The 16,854-nt window shown below is 37.0% G+C and overlaps 2 protein-coding genes and 1 long non-coding RNA gene across 3 annotated transcripts; 1 reads left to right on the plus strand and 2 right to left on the minus strand.

Annotated features, from left to right (window-relative positions):
* LOC134654104 (uncharacterized) lies at positions 1–1,441 on the minus strand. The gene is made up of 2 exons (XR_010097307.1): positions 1,157–1,441; positions 1–199 (listed from the first exon to the last, which is right to left on the minus strand). It is a non-coding gene; the product is annotated as an uncharacterized LOC134654104 (long non-coding RNA).
* A 6,212-nt stretch (positions 1,442–7,653) lies between these two features.
* LOC134654111 (small ribosomal subunit protein bS21m) lies at positions 7,654–8,336 on the plus strand. The gene is made up of 2 exons (XM_063509540.1): positions 7,654–7,882; positions 8,183–8,336. The coding sequence occupies exons 1-2, from the start codon at positions 7,709–7,711 to the stop codon at positions 8,297–8,299; spliced, it is 291 nt and encodes a 96-aa protein (XP_063365610.1). The 5' UTR covers positions 7,654–7,708; the 3' UTR covers positions 8,300–8,336.
* Positions 8,337–8,756: 420 nt separating this feature from the next.
* Positions 8,757–16,808, minus strand: LOC134654118 (out at first protein). Its single transcript, XM_063509555.1, has 7 exons — positions 16,654–16,808; positions 16,292–16,405; positions 15,464–15,598; positions 14,817–14,997; positions 12,108–12,238; positions 9,234–9,356; positions 8,757–8,959 (listed from the first exon to the last, which is right to left on the minus strand). Exons 1-7 carry the CDS (start codon positions 16,735–16,737, stop codon positions 8,930–8,932), a joined length of 798 nt encoding a protein of 265 aa, XP_063365625.1. The 5' UTR covers positions 16,738–16,808; the 3' UTR covers positions 8,757–8,929.
* Positions 16,809–16,854: the final 46 nt, after the last annotated feature.

Genomic DNA, 16,854 nt, shown 5'->3' on the forward strand with positions numbered 1-16,854 from the left:
ATACACGGTGTAACATGAGTAAACCGAATAATTTTAACAGCGTATTCCTGATCATATTTAGAAACAAAAATGTCCTATAAACTTTTTTTTAAAAACGCCTAGATTCAGAGATAATATTAATTTCAAAATAAACAAGTTTTTGTTGTTACATAATGTAAAAGGCCTTTTTGATGGTGATGTTGCTGCTATGGGACGTAGTCTAAATATCGTCGGTATACTTCTAAAACATGATAACTACCTGAAACATAGTTTCGAGAAATCGCGAGTTGAAAGTTTGGTCCTCAAATAAGGGAATTTAGAAACCCGTTTTGACTAATTTACTTTCACACTTAAAATTTTTGGATATTAAAATTGTCTATTAATTGATAAAAGTGATATTTTTAAACCGAAAAATATAAAATATTGGCCGACAAAAACATGGCATGTGTTAGTTATCATGTTTTACCTGTATAAAAAATGAACTGATTTTGGTGTATTTGTTTATAATCATATAAAAATAATTATATATAATTTAAAAAAAAGACAGTGATAAAAAATACTAGTTCACACGATATTATAAGCAAATTCTAAACACTAACGTAGAAATAAAAAGTAATAAACAGTTATAAGTGATTCTAATATTACTTTTCTCTCCTTTATTGAAGAATCATATGACAATACACTCCTTATTAACTAAATTACTTCAAAAAATTATGATACTGATATTGTTAGCGTTTACCGAGCATACTTAAATCAGTCTTAAGTGAATTTAATATTATTTAGTTGTATAATAGATCGTGTATTGAAAGAAATGCCTATAGGTAAATAATAATGAATAATGTTATGATATTTTACCAGTTACTCTAACTAGGTTCTAATTAATAACTACACTAATAACGGTAATTATAACTACATTCAGACAAAACATGTTAACGTTACTTTATATATTTTGCATGACCAGTTTTACGAGATATGTTGTTTTAAATACCCTTATTATTTTTTACGTGTACACTATATTTAATTTCCTGTCTGTTAGTACTTTTTTACACTCTATAACTTTGTAAATAATAAACATAAAAAAAAAATCACATATATATTTAAAACAATAAAATGTGAACAAAACTATATAAACAACTCATTTTTGACCATTTTGTCAGTTATCATGTTTTGGAAGTACACCGACGATATCTTTATTGATAGATGTCAAAAAGTGACAAGTAACACTTTGCAAAAAGAAGGTTTTACGAAAAAAAACATGTAAAAATCAATTTAAGTAACAAATTTACCAATAAGATTTATTATTTATGTACAAATACATTCAAAAATTTTAAAAAACAAACCAAAAAAAATTTTTTTTGGCGAAATTGACCTAAACTCGTGTTACATTCTTTCCTTCTTTTGACCTCAGAAATGCGTGGTTAAAATTATTCGGTTTCCTCATGTTACACCGTGTATATAAGGAAACCATTCGTTCAACCAGACAAATATAGTTGGTAATAGTAGATTGTACAACAAGGGCATAAAAGTGACATAAAATTATAAAAATGAAAGGGCATAAAATTGTAAAAATGGACATTTATAGCCCTTGTTGTACACTCTGCTTTTCACTACGATTGCGAGGAAAATAAATTATATTTTTCACGGCAATTTACACCATGAAATTGTCGTAAAGCGAAAGAACATAATACATATCCAATTCCCGCCAACTAACTTTTTTTTTATTTTCAACATGTGATCAGAGTTTCTGACGCTTGGTTTTCTGCCAAGTCAAACATTTCGGAGCATTTTTGAACGATAATCGATTCCTATTTTATGTGATTTACTAAATTTAATGACGGAAAATACGGATTTCAAATAAATTGTAGCAAAAATAAAATAATATAACAAGTTTTGTCATCTACACAATTTTATTGCTCAGTAAAATTGTGCAATAAGTTTTAACTGTTTGGCTGTTGAGACCGATTAGAAGAAAATCACCTATCAATCAAAGAAAAGACCTTAGTCTTAGAAGAAAATTTTACTTTTATGCTCTTAACTGCAAAACGTAATTCAAGACCAAAACAAAAAAAGTAAGAAATGTTGTCACTTTTTTACTAGCGCGTCTTGTTGCAGCCCTTGTCTCCTGATTTTAAACTGAAGTATTGGCTGCTGAAGTTTTTCTCTTGGTGTGCCTTGATGGGGATCGTATACCACGTCGGACACACAAATACTTCCGAAGCCACATTCGTTCGGTTCCGAGTTACCTCAAGATCGATGGACGTTAAGGCCAGTTATCTTTTACCTACTCACATACTACTTATTTATTTTATTATAGTAATAGTAAAGTAGTATAGTAAAGGCAACCATCATGGGACATTTAATGCAGGCCACACACGTAACGATAAATCGTAGCGATAAAACTGTGCAGTCCGATTTGCGCAGTTTTATCTGCCGTGTGTATGACAAATCGTTGTCGATTATCGTTGATCGGTGGCAGTTGCAAATTAAAGGCTTGCTACACGGTCGCCGACAAGCCTTCTAACCGTCTGACCTTGGTATGTCCTTAGTCAGTTTTGGTCAAATTTTGTTGGTAACAACTCTCTACACGGTCCGGGACCGGCCAAGGCCACGCGGTCTGGGGGCTTGTCGGCGACCGTGTAGCAAGGGCTTTATATCAGAAAAATCGTTGTCGATGCGTTTGCACAGTTTTATCGTTGCGTATGGATGGCGATCGTTCATTTCGGCAGTACTTCACGTCGCTCGCTTGTGTGCGCACGTTCGTTCCTCAAGTAAATAATGAAAATATAATTTTGAGTATTTGTGATATTTCCCTGATACATGTAAAAGTTCTACCGCTTAGCGTGTTAAAAGATGAATGTCCTATCAGTCTTTCCTGATTCAGGCGTGTTGTATCAAAGATACTGCAATTAGTTTCCACATACTTAACAAATTAAAACTAGGTTTTTTCTCCAGTCATCGACACCAAAGCTCCAGTAATGGAACCCCGGTAATGGACGTGAATCCAGTAATAGGCCCCCTAGAATGGACATACCCTATCAGTATAAGATATTGGAATAGGGAATAAGTATTTGGCAAAAAACTAGTTATTAGTTATTTTTGGTATAAGCTTTTATGTAAGAATGTATTTGTCTTTCCACAGCCGACTAATACTCATCGAGACAATTCTAACAAGCCCAAACACAATTAGGTGGCGTTTATCACAGAGTTCACATGGCCACCTCCTGTCTCCATCATGAGATCAGGTCAATGTTATCATAATATTGCATTGTCATCCGATTTGCATACGTATCCAAAATTTCAACTCAATCGGAAATCCGAAAGTGGCTCAAATTAGTTAATCGGCTCCAATGCTACCTATTTTGGATTTTTCCGCGGATGTACCTGGTACCTCATGAAGTTTACCATCGCCGGAAAGCTAATTGCTGACTGTAATTCACCCTCCTAAAGTTTTGGACTCATCTAGATCAAAGTTTTGGTTTACTACTGTCACTACTGACTACCAAAGAGTTCATATAGGTATCCACTTCTTATCATCAGTTCAGCTTGATATATGGTACCTACCAAATTAATGAAATTGATTTAGGTAGTTTAACAAAAATACCCAAGACTGAACTAAAGGTAGGCTGAAATCAACTTATAAAAAAATTATTATATTTTTAGTCCGTATCGCGTTACATTCCATGCTTGATACGTTCACGACAGCACGGTCATAGTATGATACTGCATGGATGGGTAGAGCCTTTACGTATTTTTAGTCACTCGCGCGACGGGTTTCCGAAAGCTCCATCATCATCATATCAGCTGAAAAACGTTCACTGATGGACAAAGGCCTCCCTCAACGATCTCCACAGCGGCCGGGCACACGCCGACCCCATGCAACTCCATCTTGTAGAGGACCTTCCCACGCTGCGTCTTCCGGTCCGTGGTTCCTAGAGCATATACTTGTAGGTCTCCATTTTTAAGTAGGTAGGTACTAATAACAGAGGCAAGCAGAGGTCACGTTCACGATGGCCCAGCGCCGCGTCCTTAATGCACGCGCTGCGTAGGTAGTACGCGACACGGCGCGTAGGTACCTACTACGCTCGTATAATAATACCTCTATAATTATGCGGATTATTTAATTTCAGCTTCAATACCAGCGAAACGCAGGGGCCTTGCTGACGAACTACCTGTTGGATCTAGGGATACTCTAGTTCTTGCTTCTGATAATCGAAAAACGAAGAAAAGGCTGGTAAGTCAATACGGTTTTGTTACTCATATTAAAAAACCGGGCAAGTGCGAGTCGGACTCGCGCACGAAGGGTAAAAAGCAAAAAAAAACGGTCACCCATCCAAGTACTGACCACGCGACGTCCGACGTTGCTTAACTTTGTTGTCCCATACAACTTAATCTTTAATTTTATTGCCCCATTTAAATCTTTATTTTATTCTGTTTTTAATATTTGTTGTTATAGCGGCAACAGAAATACATCATCTGTGAAAATTTCAACTGTCTAGCTATCACGGTTCGTGAGATACAGCCTGGTGACAGACAGACGGACGGACGGACAGCGAAGTCTTAGTAATATAGGGTGCCGTTTTACCCTTTGGGTACGGAACCCTAGGGTCCCGTTTTACCCTTTGGGTACGGAACCCTAGGGTCCCGTTTTACCCTTTGGGTACGGAACCCTAAAAATAAGTTTATCTCTCAGTAGTTTGAAGCATTAATTCCAAAGTTCATATTTATGCACAGCATATTATTATCTCATCTTCGGTTTAAAGGATGTATACGGCGGAATGGTACCAAATAATACTTTTTAATATTAGCCTGCATCATACATACCATTGCTTAAAACAAACCTAATTTCATCCACTTGGTAAAAGGTTCTCATACATCTTTTAATTTTTCCGCGGATGTAGTATTATGTTTGCATTGTACGAATAATGCATTTACGAGACCAAAGATTTCTACGGAGTTTCTTTAAAATTAATTTGGACTTGTTACAGATTACACTACAACGAAGAATGAATTGCTGAAGAAGCTCCAGAAAGTGTAATCGACTTTACTTTATTCAGCTTTTTGCCATCTTAAAACCATAGCTAGGAGTACAGAGGGAAGTAGGATATAAATAGTAAGCCTAATTCATAACTGCCATAACGAAAACTACTTAGAACACAGTTATAGGATTATTTGTATCTTGTTGAAAATGAACATATTTTACATGTCAAGATATTAGGTACATTTTATTCACAAAAAGATTGTCACATAGGTATATTTATATATTTATTTAAAAAACACAAGACAATAACAGTGACATAATCTAAACTAAAACAATGAGCATTAAAGTAATAAGTCCTCGCTGTATCACAATACTTATTCATGGCACGTATTTAACCGGTCAACTAATTAATTGAATTTGAGTAGTTTAAAAAAATAGAAATGGGTACTAAAATTAATAGATTGGCAACAAAAACTGAGCCTTAAAATATATCAATATGAGACAACATTTAATGCCGTTGCAGCTTTTGTTTATTTTTAAGCAGGTACCAAATATTTATTTGGCAACTGAATTATTATATTGGAGACCATTTATGAAGCACATTTTAAAAAGAAAACGGCTATCTATTAATTAAAAAATTAAGTTCTTTTAAAATATTTTGTCTGGTCACTACACGATCCTGTTTTCTTTTCAAAATGTGCTTCATAAATAGTCTCCAATATAATAATTCAGTTGCAAATAAATATTTGGTACCTGCCTAAAAATAAACAAAAGCTGTAATGGTATTAAAATGTTGTCTCATATTATATATTTTAAGGCTCCGTTTTTGTTGCCTAACTATTAATTTTAGTACCCATTTCTATTGTTTTAAACGTAGGTCAGGAAATGAATGCTCAAAAAACGTTGTAGAGGGAAATGCTAGGAACACAATTTTTGACTCCGTAACTTTGTTTGGACTAGTTAGGAGGTGAACATATCAAAAGTCCCCGGCTGTAGCCCCAGTGCTGGGGGGTAGAGGGGGGTAAGAAGGTCGGATTTTTCGATTTTTCATTGATATCTTGGAATGTCTTGGAAACTTTGCGTCTTAGCGACATGAATACTAAGACAAACCGAAAGCTTGTAAAATTAGTTACAAGCTTTATCCAGTCAAGTTTTTCGATATCTTGAATAGTTTTTGAGATACCCGCTCTTGAAAGTTTATTCAGGGATTTTAATTTTATCTTGATATCTACATCAGTGAAGCTGTTAGGCCATGTTTGGTATCATTTTCGTATAAATCGGGGGTGCTGAATTTTATTTTTGTTGGGTGGTCCACCACCATTCCTAAGAAAAAACTTTCAAGAGCGGATATCTCAAAAACTATTCAAGATATCGAAAAACTTGACTGAATAAAACTTGTAACAAATTTTATCAGCTTTTGGTGTTTCTTAGTAGTCATTTCGCTAAGACGCAAAGTTTCCAAGATATAAGTGAAAAACCGAAAAATGAGACCTTTTTTGCCCCCTCTACCCCCCCAGCACCGCGGCTACGGCCGGGGACTTTTGATATGTTCACCTCCTAACTAGTCCAAACAAAGTTACGGAGTCAAAAATTGTGTTCCTAGCTTTTCCCTCTATAACTTCTTATTGCTTGCCCTACCTACCCAAATTCGATTAATTAGTTGACCAGTTAAATACGTGCCTTTTGTTTTATTCGTATTAACTTGGTGATTGTACTTATGTAGCCATTCTGTGTCAGGGGTTAATAAGGGTCACATCACACAGTCCACAGCAGATCCGGCTTAAAGTTACCTACCTAGGCATATATAATTTCGATTCTTAAGTGTGTTAGGTATATATAATTCGGTTAGTTCCTACTTCCCTCCTACAGTTATATTTTTGTTTACCTTATCCTATTTAAATATATTAAATTCTAAGATTGGGTAAAAAATCTTTAGACCAAAATATTTGATTTTGTAACGAGCACAGTGTATCCGTTTTTAAATTCTACCTGAATATATTTTGTACAGTTCAGTGTGTAAAAATATAGGTACAGCATAATTATTTGTACATTCAGTATTCAAATTGTGCAATAAGAACAAATATGTATATACCAAGTATCAACTTAAGAAATTAATAAACTTTGTTATAAACTCACTGGTGTTTTATTTTCTACGATAAAAAAAATGTATGAGTAGGAGAGGAGTAGGATTATCAAGCGGACGGTTTTTATCGGTTTAGGAAGTCACTATTATCGATTTTTCGCAGCACTACTTTCTGTCATGTCGGTTATTATCGTTTCGAGAACTCACTATTATTGATTTTTCGCAGCACTACTTTCCATAAACTAATTGTCATTTGGCTTAAAGGTCTCGTAACCAGGCCATAAAATCCCAGAAAAAAAACTTTTCATTATGTTGGTATGAATGGAACTCCGACGATAAACGTCAAACCAAACCGTTTGACAAGTACTGTCAAATAATTACGTACTATGGAGTTCCGTCTCTTAGAACGTAGTGATTATATGCTCTTTGAGTGTCAACTGTGAGCGACGTTTAAGCTTCGCGCACTTGGAACCTTAGAACGGAAAAGGTTTTTTTTTTTTTAATAAACGGAAAAGGAAATCGGATTGCGTTTTTCACACAGAAAGCTTTGCAAACTTGCACTGCGTAAAGAGTTAGCGTAAAACGTCTAAAAGACGTCAAAGTGTACTCCGATAACATAACCTCTAAATCTTATTAATTATTGTAACTATTTAATTTAAATTTTCAAAATGCAATTAACATTAAGGCTGTTAGCTAACAGACATCCGTCCTTCATTGCCAGGACAGTATTTGTGAAGAACAACAACGTAGACGATGCTTGCAGGCTGGTCAACAGAATCTTGGGCAAAGAAGGCATCTTGGAGCAGTTCAGGCTAACCAGATACTATGAGAAACCTTTCCAGGTATAGTTTAGTTCACAAATCCTCTTATTTTAAATGTCACGTTATGAAATTCCCATTTCCTAAGATTTGCTAAAAGCTCAAAATGAACGACCAATTTTTATTTATATAAGTTACTAGCGACCCGCCCCGGCTTCGCGCGGGTTAACAAATTATACATAAACTTTCCTCTTGAATCACTCTATCTATTAAAAAAACGCATCAAAATCCGTTGCGTAGTTTTAAAGATCTAAGCATACATACAGACAGCGAGAAGCAACTTTGTTTTATACTATGTAGTGAAGTAGGTACATTTTGTTTTAGACGAGACGACGGATCAACCATGAAAAGTGCAAAGCGATCTACAATGAAGATATGGAGAGGAAAATTCAATTTGTGCTCCGCAAGAACAGACATGAACCTTTCCCTGGATGCCATTGATGAACTATGAAGTTTATGTTTTCTATTAACAACAAATGCAATCTGAGAGTAGTTTATATTAGACTTTTCACTACTTATGTATACAGTTAAAGGAGAATAAAAAGCGAGTTCTGCCCTGTTTTTTGAAGTAATAATGCAAGGAAACAACAGTATTATTCACTTTGCCTATGCTCTGGTTACAGTGATTTTGTTTTCGCATTTTTTAGAGTTCCAATATGAAAGGAATGTAAATGAGGTGTTATACTAGTATGCTGATAATGCTGATATATTATAATGGAATCTAAGAATTATCCAAAATTGTTGTTAATGTTAGACCTATGATACTGATATATTTGATTTGTGTGTATTTTTAAACTACTTTTATATCTTATATCCTTATGATTTTATTTGTTGTTGATAGTAATACCTAATAATATTTAGCAATTAGAATGAGAATAATGTAAATAAAACACTCATAAAAAAGACAGTCATTCATTTTTGCTTATCACAAAAAAATACAGAGTTTTAGCAAAATATTTACAAGTAAATATTGTCACATTACAAAACCGAGGTTATAAAACTTATAAAAATAGAGCTAAGAATAATGGTAGAAGCGACTAGATACGTTCGGCGCGGAGGCGGGGCGTGGGGTCACGTGTAGTTGTAGCAGTTGTGCCGGAACTGAAACAAGCAATCAGACAAAACATTCATTGAAATATTGAAGACATCATTATTGGAATGCATTCAGTATAGTATAGTCGTACTTGTCTACATGACAGTATGATATAGACAGTGTATGTCTCTTTCAATAATGTGGTGTTAAAAAGTGAAATATCCATAATGCGATTGCAGAAACAAATGCAATTTTATTAACTACAGGTCTAGAATTGACTGGCAAATTAAAAATCCTGGAAGTTAAAGTGTCAAAACATTTACATTGGTGAGCCACACATACCTGTACATAGAAATGGTAGCGGTAACATCGGTGGCATGTCTTGATGCCGCAGCGGTAGCTTAAACCTCCTTGTGGCTTGCCTTTGCAGTACTTGAGACCACATGGGTACCAGTTTACACAGACCTAAAAAGAACATGTGTTTTTATTTTTGCTAAAGGAAACAAAATAGTACCGTCAACTGTTTTTTACAAAACAAATTTCCGTTCATTATTCGCTTTGGCTTATTATAATAGTGCGTACGTCACGTGTAGTGATGTGCCGCCGAGAAATTACGCACTTACCGTAATTCTCAATAGTGAAAATTACCGTAAATTACCGAGAATTTACGGTAACTTACCCATGAAGTATATTAAATTAGGATTGAATTTTGCTTACAAGTTTTGTGGTTTTAAAGTATTTAAATGTTTTTTACATTATTATTATTCTGTGTTATTATTATTTTTATGTTATCTGACATGTGGTTGATTGGTATAATAATTTCTAGTCTTATTTCTCCTTATATTAGTCCCACCTCTATCTGGGTTTATATGTACGGCGGCGGAGACAAACCGCTTTATTCTGGGTTACCAATGTTACCATAGGGTTTAGGTTCTGGGCTTTCATCTCCCTCTTGATATTGAACTACCATGTGCCGGGAGGTCTTCGTCTTCCCAGGAATGTTGTGAGGATATTGTATTGTATTGTAGCACGGGCAGATTTCCGTAACTCGACGACGGGCGCCTTTTTTTCATGACGGGGGGTGGGGGCTAGTCCAGCCAACCCAACCCCTCAAGAGGAATGGTCACCCTTCCTCCTGCTGGATCCTGAAAGAGCGACTTCGTGAGTCTTTCATTGATACCAGGCATGGCCTTTCGGCCTCCAGCCTGGTTTAGCCAGTGTGCTGTTTCTTTGTACGTTTTAGCAGCAGTGAGCGTACCTTGCTAAAGTGGTCGGGAGAATCGTTTCCGGGCCAATCGCCTCCGCACCTAATGCGGTTTGATGTAATTATATGGCTCAGGGCGATTAAGAGTGCTCTACTGTCGGATAGCATGTGGATGGAGGATCCTACTACCCTCCTTGCAGTGATGGCAGCCGCCGCATTGATGATGCCCATGCACTCAGCTTGGAATATGAGTTATGGGCTCCTAGCGGATTGGTAATGGACACGTTCAGGTCTTCTGAGAAGGTTCCAGAGTCCGACTCACTGTCTGTTTGGGGATGTCCGCTGAGGGGGATGGCCTCTTGCTGTATGTGTAGGTGAAGCGATGGAAGGTTTAGCATGCCCTGAAGGGCATGAATGGCTGCAGACTGTGAGGACTTCGTGTTTTGTAGGGATGTTTAAGAGATTTAACTGGCAAACTATCAAACGTTTCATGTGGCCGGACCGGACCATCCTAAGCCTTCTTTTAGTTTGTCATAAATAAAGGACCACTCTGAAAGATCCTCTTACGTGCTCATTGCGCTATCGAGACAAGTAACAGGAGATAGAAAAGTCGAGCGCTATAAATGCAGGATCTTGAGGGCCATCAGGAACTATTTTGATCCGTTAGTACCCACACAGTACAAAAATGCACTTTCCACGTGTTTTATTTTTACTGCGGTAACTGGGTACATTGCAAACCCAGCTGATAAGCGTTTACCTGTTTACAATATAACAGCCTACTTAACTTAAAATAAACACGCGACGTAATAAAATTGTATCTTAAAACACACTTGTTGTAATGGAAGTCATTACAAATCAAACTTTACCTTACACATCAATGCTTGCTTACATATGATATTGAAATATAATATCTGGGAGACCGAGCAGCTTTGCTCGGAAAACATATAAAAGCTCAAAAATCAGCGTTTTCCCAGAAATAAGACCTAGCTAGATCGATTTTTCGCCCCTGAAAACCCCCATATAGCAAATTTCATCGAAATCGTTGGAACCGTTTCCGAGATCCCAGAAATATATATAAATAAATATATAAGAATTGCTCGTTTAAAGGTTTAAGATATGTTTTTTTAGATTACACAACATTTTGAATTAGGTATTTAAAATCACTGTCATAACTATGAGATGAATTTTATACATTTAAGCTAAAATAATAAAGAACTCACTTTATTTTTCGTTATGCAAGTTTGATTCAACCTACTTTCATTAAAAACACTTAATTCGCACATCAAATGAAACTTATTAAACATTAGTAAAATAATGTAATATTATTGTGTATTTAATCTCTAACATCTAATTACATACATCATTGAATTCATTGATAAAAGTTAAAATTTCTCTTAGAAAAATTACCCGAGTACATTCGCGGGGAAGATTGCCCGTAATTTACGGCGGTAATTTACGGTAATTTTGGTAATAAACTAGTTCCTCTTGCCAGATTATTTTGAAAATTTCTATACAAATTGTATTACCTAAATAAGAATCAATTCTGTAAAAAAAAGTTTAAAAAAATTTAAACTTAGACCACTTTCTCGATAATTACCCGTACGGAGAACGTTACCGCGAAAGTTACCCGACGATTCTCTCTGTTCTCGTAATTTACGGTAACGGCACATCACTAGACACGTGGCATTGAACGAATAAGTATGGATAAGAGCATTGGTCGCTTATCGGCATCTCACTATTCACACTGTATATCAACAGAGATAGAATAAGTATGTCAAAGGAAGAGGCGTATCCTACAGCAAACAGGAGCTGCTTTCTCAAGCCCCGTCTCCATATCGCGCGGCAAATCATCGAACATAGGCTCGCGCGGCAGCCGCGCGCAATGGATACCAGGCTGCCGCGCGAGCCAACTCGATGCGCCCGGTATCCATTGCGCGCGGCTGCCGGGCGAGCCAATGATCGATGGTTTGCCGCGCGATATGGGGCTTCATGATAATGAGTTGAGTTCGTACCTCCATGTGACAGATGCACTCTTTCCCCCGGTCGGTCTCACTCACACAGGGCGGCAGCGCGGCGCCGTCTGCGTCCAGGGCGCGCGCCGGAAACGGTGTCACTAGACTACCGTATGACGATTGATCTAGACCTGTAAATAAATCAATCCTATTAGCTCCTGGTCTCTGGTTAGCGTTGTAGTTACTTTGCATACACAGTGTCACATTGTAGACTTTGTACGCAACATTGGGAAACTATAAAACCGGCCAAGTGCGAATCGGACTCGCGCACGGAGGGTTCCGCACCATCAACAAAAAATAGAGCAAAAAAATCGTGTTTGTTGTATGGGAGCCCCCCTTAAATATTTATTTTATTTTTAGTATTTGTTGTTATAGCGGCAACAGAGATACATAATTTGTGAAAATTTCAACTGCCTAGCTATCGCGGTTCATGAGATATAGCCTGGTGACAGACGGACGGACAGACGGACAGCGAAGTCTTAGTAATAGAGTCCCGTTTTTTACCCTTTTGGTACGGAACCCTAAAAATCAGACTTTATAAAAAGAACATAGTAGCCAGTTGGCTAAACATTTTTTTCAGCCCTGGCCAGTATACGAGGGCTGTTTGATAAGTACCCGTTTTCCAAATGTATTTTTCTACTCCAGCACTTAAATGTGTCAATTAAATGACTGACAGTAATATCTAAAGCAATGTCATTTGAATGCTTTGTCTATAGGCTCATAAGATGACTGCTAGCTGTCATCTTATGAGTATAATACAACTGCTTTATTTTTTTTAAAGATACAAGTTCCGATCATCTTGATTGAAAGAGGTATGTTTTCATTTACAATAATAACTCTTTTTTTTTTTTTTAATAATAACTCTTTTTTTTTTTTAAATAATAACTCAATTTTTTTTAAATAATAACTCTTTTTTTTAATAATAACTCTTTTTTTTAATAATAACTCTTTTTTTTAATAATAACTCTTTTTTTTTTTTTTTTTTTTGCTGCAGCTGTCATAGAAAAAGTAATGTATGCAACAGCTCATAATTGGTTCTTAAAATTCTCGGGTCTTTTTTTACAAAACTCGACTACGTCTCGTTTTGTAACTTCGACCCTTGAATTTTAAGAACCCTTATTATATCACAGTTGCATAAACTACTATAATATCACGGGCCGAAAATATGTATACAATCGTTTTAAGCCATTTTTCAGAGGTGGGAAAATTTTAATAAAAACAGCATTCTTTTGTTTTTTTCTCATTTGACAGCGATTCAGTGAAAGCGTGAACTTAAAATTGTGAAAATGGAGAAAGAGCAGTATCGGTCTGTAATTAGATTCTTGTTTTTGGAAGGAAAAACATGTGATGAAATAAAAGTAAGAATGCAAGCGGTTTACCATGAATGTGCTCCTTCTATGACAACCGTCAGATACTGGTTTAACGAGTTTAAGCGGGGGAGAACAACCGTCTTTGATGAGGATCGCCCAGGCCGCCCAATTGAGGTGACTACAGACGATATGGTTAAGAAAATTGAAAATATCGTTTTAGCCGACCGCCGAATTGAACTTCGAGAAATCGTTGATGCTGTAAATGTTCCAATCGAGCGGGTACAAAACATATTAGAAGAAAAATTGGGTATGAAGACAGTATCGGCGAGGTGGGTGCCGCGTTTACTCACGGAGGAGCAAAAACGGAACCGACTGACTACTTCGGAGCAGTGTTTGGCCGTGTTCAAACGTAACCCGAAGGAGTTTCTGCATCGTTTCGTGACCGTAGACGAAACGTGGGTCACCACTACCCCCCGGAAATGAAAGGGCAGTCGAAGCAGTTGATTTTACCGGGTGAACCTGCGCGAAAGATAGCAAAAATCGTTCCATCGGCTGGAAAGGTCATGGCGACCGTTTTTTGGGATTCGCAGGGTATTATACATATTGAGTTCTTAGAAAAGGGGAAAACGATAACAGGGCAGTACTATGCCAATTTATTGGATGAATTTGACGCTGGGTTGAAGGACAAACGACCCCATTTAAAAAATAAAAAAGTACTGTCTCATCACGACAACGCACCAGCTCATTCGTCTAGAGTTGTGATGGCTAAATTAACACAATTACGCTACGCCCTATTGCCTTACCCCCCGTATTCTCCAGATTTGACCCCATGCGATTTATTTTTGTTTCCCAACCTGAAAAAATGGCTCGGTGGTAAGCGATTTGGATCAAATGACGAAGTCATTGCCGCCACAGAGGTCTATTTTAATGACTTTCCGAAATCATACTTTTTGGATGGTTTATTGAAGCTTGAATATAGGTGGAACAAGTGTATAGAGTTAAAAGGAGACTATGAAGAAAAATAAATGCATATAAACAAAAACAACTGATTATATTTTTCATAAACGGGTACTTATCAAACAGCCCTCGTACAACTAGCCAGCCCTACAATTTTAGTTCAAACTCCATGCAAATCTATTGTGCAATGTGTGGATTGTACTGCCTTAGTGCAATTTGCAATGCCGCATGTGGCCTGACCTTTAGATGCACCTTGCTGGCATAGATACACCTTGTGTGTCCCGACAGACAGACTTACTAAGTCTTCAATTAGCCAGGTAACCGCACCAGATCAACCTGACCCTGGCTTGGTGACAGTGCCGCGCCAGACACATATGCGGCGACGCGCGTTTCACTTCTGCCGTTTTTCTTCAGCCTCGGACTTGCTAAGTTTACAACTCACCAGGTCTAGGCGCCCAGCGCGCTAGGTCAGCCTGGCGCAGGTACACCTTGTCCCTAGCTTGTGCACAGTGCCGAGCAGCAGGTGTGGACAGCAACGCAACGGCGCGTGCGCCTGTTGCTGTGGCCGTGGTCTGTCTCCAGCCACGGGCTTCCTCTGCTACCCGGACCGTACCTGGGTTTTTCTGTGAACCAGCAGTTTTTTTTAATATTAAATCCATAAATATAAAAACTATTATGATTTCTGTGACTGTTAAATACAAAAATAGAAAGTAAGGAGATGTGCTTAGCTAGCTGCTAGCTGTATCTAAATAATATTTACCAAAATAAGCAATCAAAATTCTATAAAGATATAAAACATTTTTATGAAATCACATATGTTTTAAGTCACACTGAAATTATCTAGCACATTTTGGGCTCCAAATTATAGTCAAAAATATAAATAACCATAAAAAACGAAAAACACATCAAACTTGCGACTCATAATAACCTGTTTGCAGTTCAGTTAACAAGCGCATCAGGTCACCCACAGAGCAGAATGTCGTGGTATACTTACTTGTACTTTAATTGGGGACTAGTTTCATTAAAAAAAAATCTCCTACTCCTACATTACTAACTCTTAAACCATAAAATTATGTAGTATAAAAATACCTGTCTCAGCTTGGCCATGGCATCAGGTGCAATAAAGTCAGCCTGCGCAGCGTGTGTCAGGAAGCACATGGTCTGCACACCAGTCTGCCCCAGCTCCTCCTCTGCCGGGATCACCACCTTCATGGCCTCCACTTCCTACAAGTATTTCAATCCAGGATTTAAGTTATGGAGAACAATGTGGATGACATAGAAATACTAAGTGCAGTTACTCAGTAAAATAACATAGATATCTGTACATTGTATAAGTTGTTGCCCGACTGTATGCTTAACACATTCAGTGCCGAAAACCTGACTATCAAGCATTTTATGATTTTGTTCCCAGGCCGGATGACCCGATAGTCGGGATTGTGGTACTACAGCTTTATATGACGACATTTTTGTGGCCTGGCGTGGATAGATAGATAGATAAACCATTTATTAGCTTGCCATAATACACACATTGACAGAAAAAAACAGAAACAATATATAACAATATCAAACTAAAACTACAATCAGGAACAAGATGTATCAATAAATGTGCTGTGTGCGTTGCAGCAAAACAAAAGGGTTCTGGCTCAGTAATACGCTCCACTCTTTAGGGTGAAGCACGGATGTCTTGTTTGGCTGGGTGGCAATGAATGTGTTAATTTAAATAAACTATGCAACAGATTTTAATTTAATGTGGTTTTCATCAATAGACAGTGTTAAAAATTATTGTTCCTTCTAGTTTGTTATACTTTTAAAACTTGTAATACTGTTTTTCACATTTAAACATAGGACTAGGTAGTCATTTAAGCAATAAATTATATTCAGATGCTTGCTAGGAAGCCATGGTAAAAATGAACTGACATTAGCGAAATCGACGATCTGCGAGACGAAGACGCCGTCCATCCGCAGGAACTCCAGCGTCACCGTGTCCTCCGACACGTTCGCCGTGATGCTCTCCTGCACCACATCGCCGCCCTGCAACATACTCCCGGTTATGTCGATACGCCCGCCCACACACCATCAGCTCAATATCTCAGTTTTTAACGTAAAGATACTAATTCAGTCAAAACTATCACAGTTAATGGTCTCATAAGAAATTACCCTAAAGAAAAAACTAGGTAGGATATATTATAAGGAAGTTGTAAAGATCACCGAAGTTATTTCCTGAGATTCACCGAATTAATAAATGCACAAATCTTATAAGGATAAAGTTATACCATTACCTGATTTCTTACATTGATGAGAAGTTGCAAATTAGAAGGGGAAATAAGGTAATAGAGTAGAAAAGTTAAAATAAATAACTTCATTTTCTATTTACAAGATTTTTTATAAATTGATTTTGACAGATTTGACATTTTCTCGGTTTTTATAGTGTTCAAGGAGACCGCTACAGTATTTGTCTTTTTTCCAATAAAGATGCAATA

Source organism: Cydia amplana, chromosome 1, assembly GCF_948474715.1.
Source record: "Cydia amplana chromosome 1, ilCydAmpl1.1, whole genome shotgun sequence".
In the NCBI taxonomy this organism is placed as follows: Eukaryota; Metazoa; Arthropoda; class Insecta; order Lepidoptera; family Tortricidae; genus Cydia; species Cydia amplana.

What these genes read in the sequence shown, in the direction of transcription:
- LOC134654111 (XM_063509540.1), top strand. Translation starts at nt 7,709, where the DNA reads ATGCAATTAACATTAAGGCTGTTAGCTAACAGACATCCGTCCTTCATT. An exon ending in ACTATGAGAAACCTTTCCAG is followed by an intron (nt 7,883 to 8,182) that starts GTATAGTTTAGT and finishes ATTTTGTTTTAG; the next exon opens with ACGAGACGACGGATCAACCA.
- LOC134654118 (XM_063509555.1), bottom strand. Translation starts at nt 16,737, where the DNA reads ATGAAGTTATTTATTTTAACTTTTCTACTCTATTACCTTATTTCCCCT. An exon ending in GCGCTGGGCGCCTAGACCTG is followed by an intron (nt 12,239 to 14,816) that starts GTGAGTTGTAAA and finishes ATTTATTTACAG; the next exon opens with GTCTAGATCAATCGTCATAC. An exon ending in AGTGCATCTGTCACATGGAG is followed by an intron (nt 9,357 to 12,107) that starts GTACGAACTCAA and finishes TGTTCTTTTTAG; the next exon opens with GTCTGTGTAAACTGGTACCC.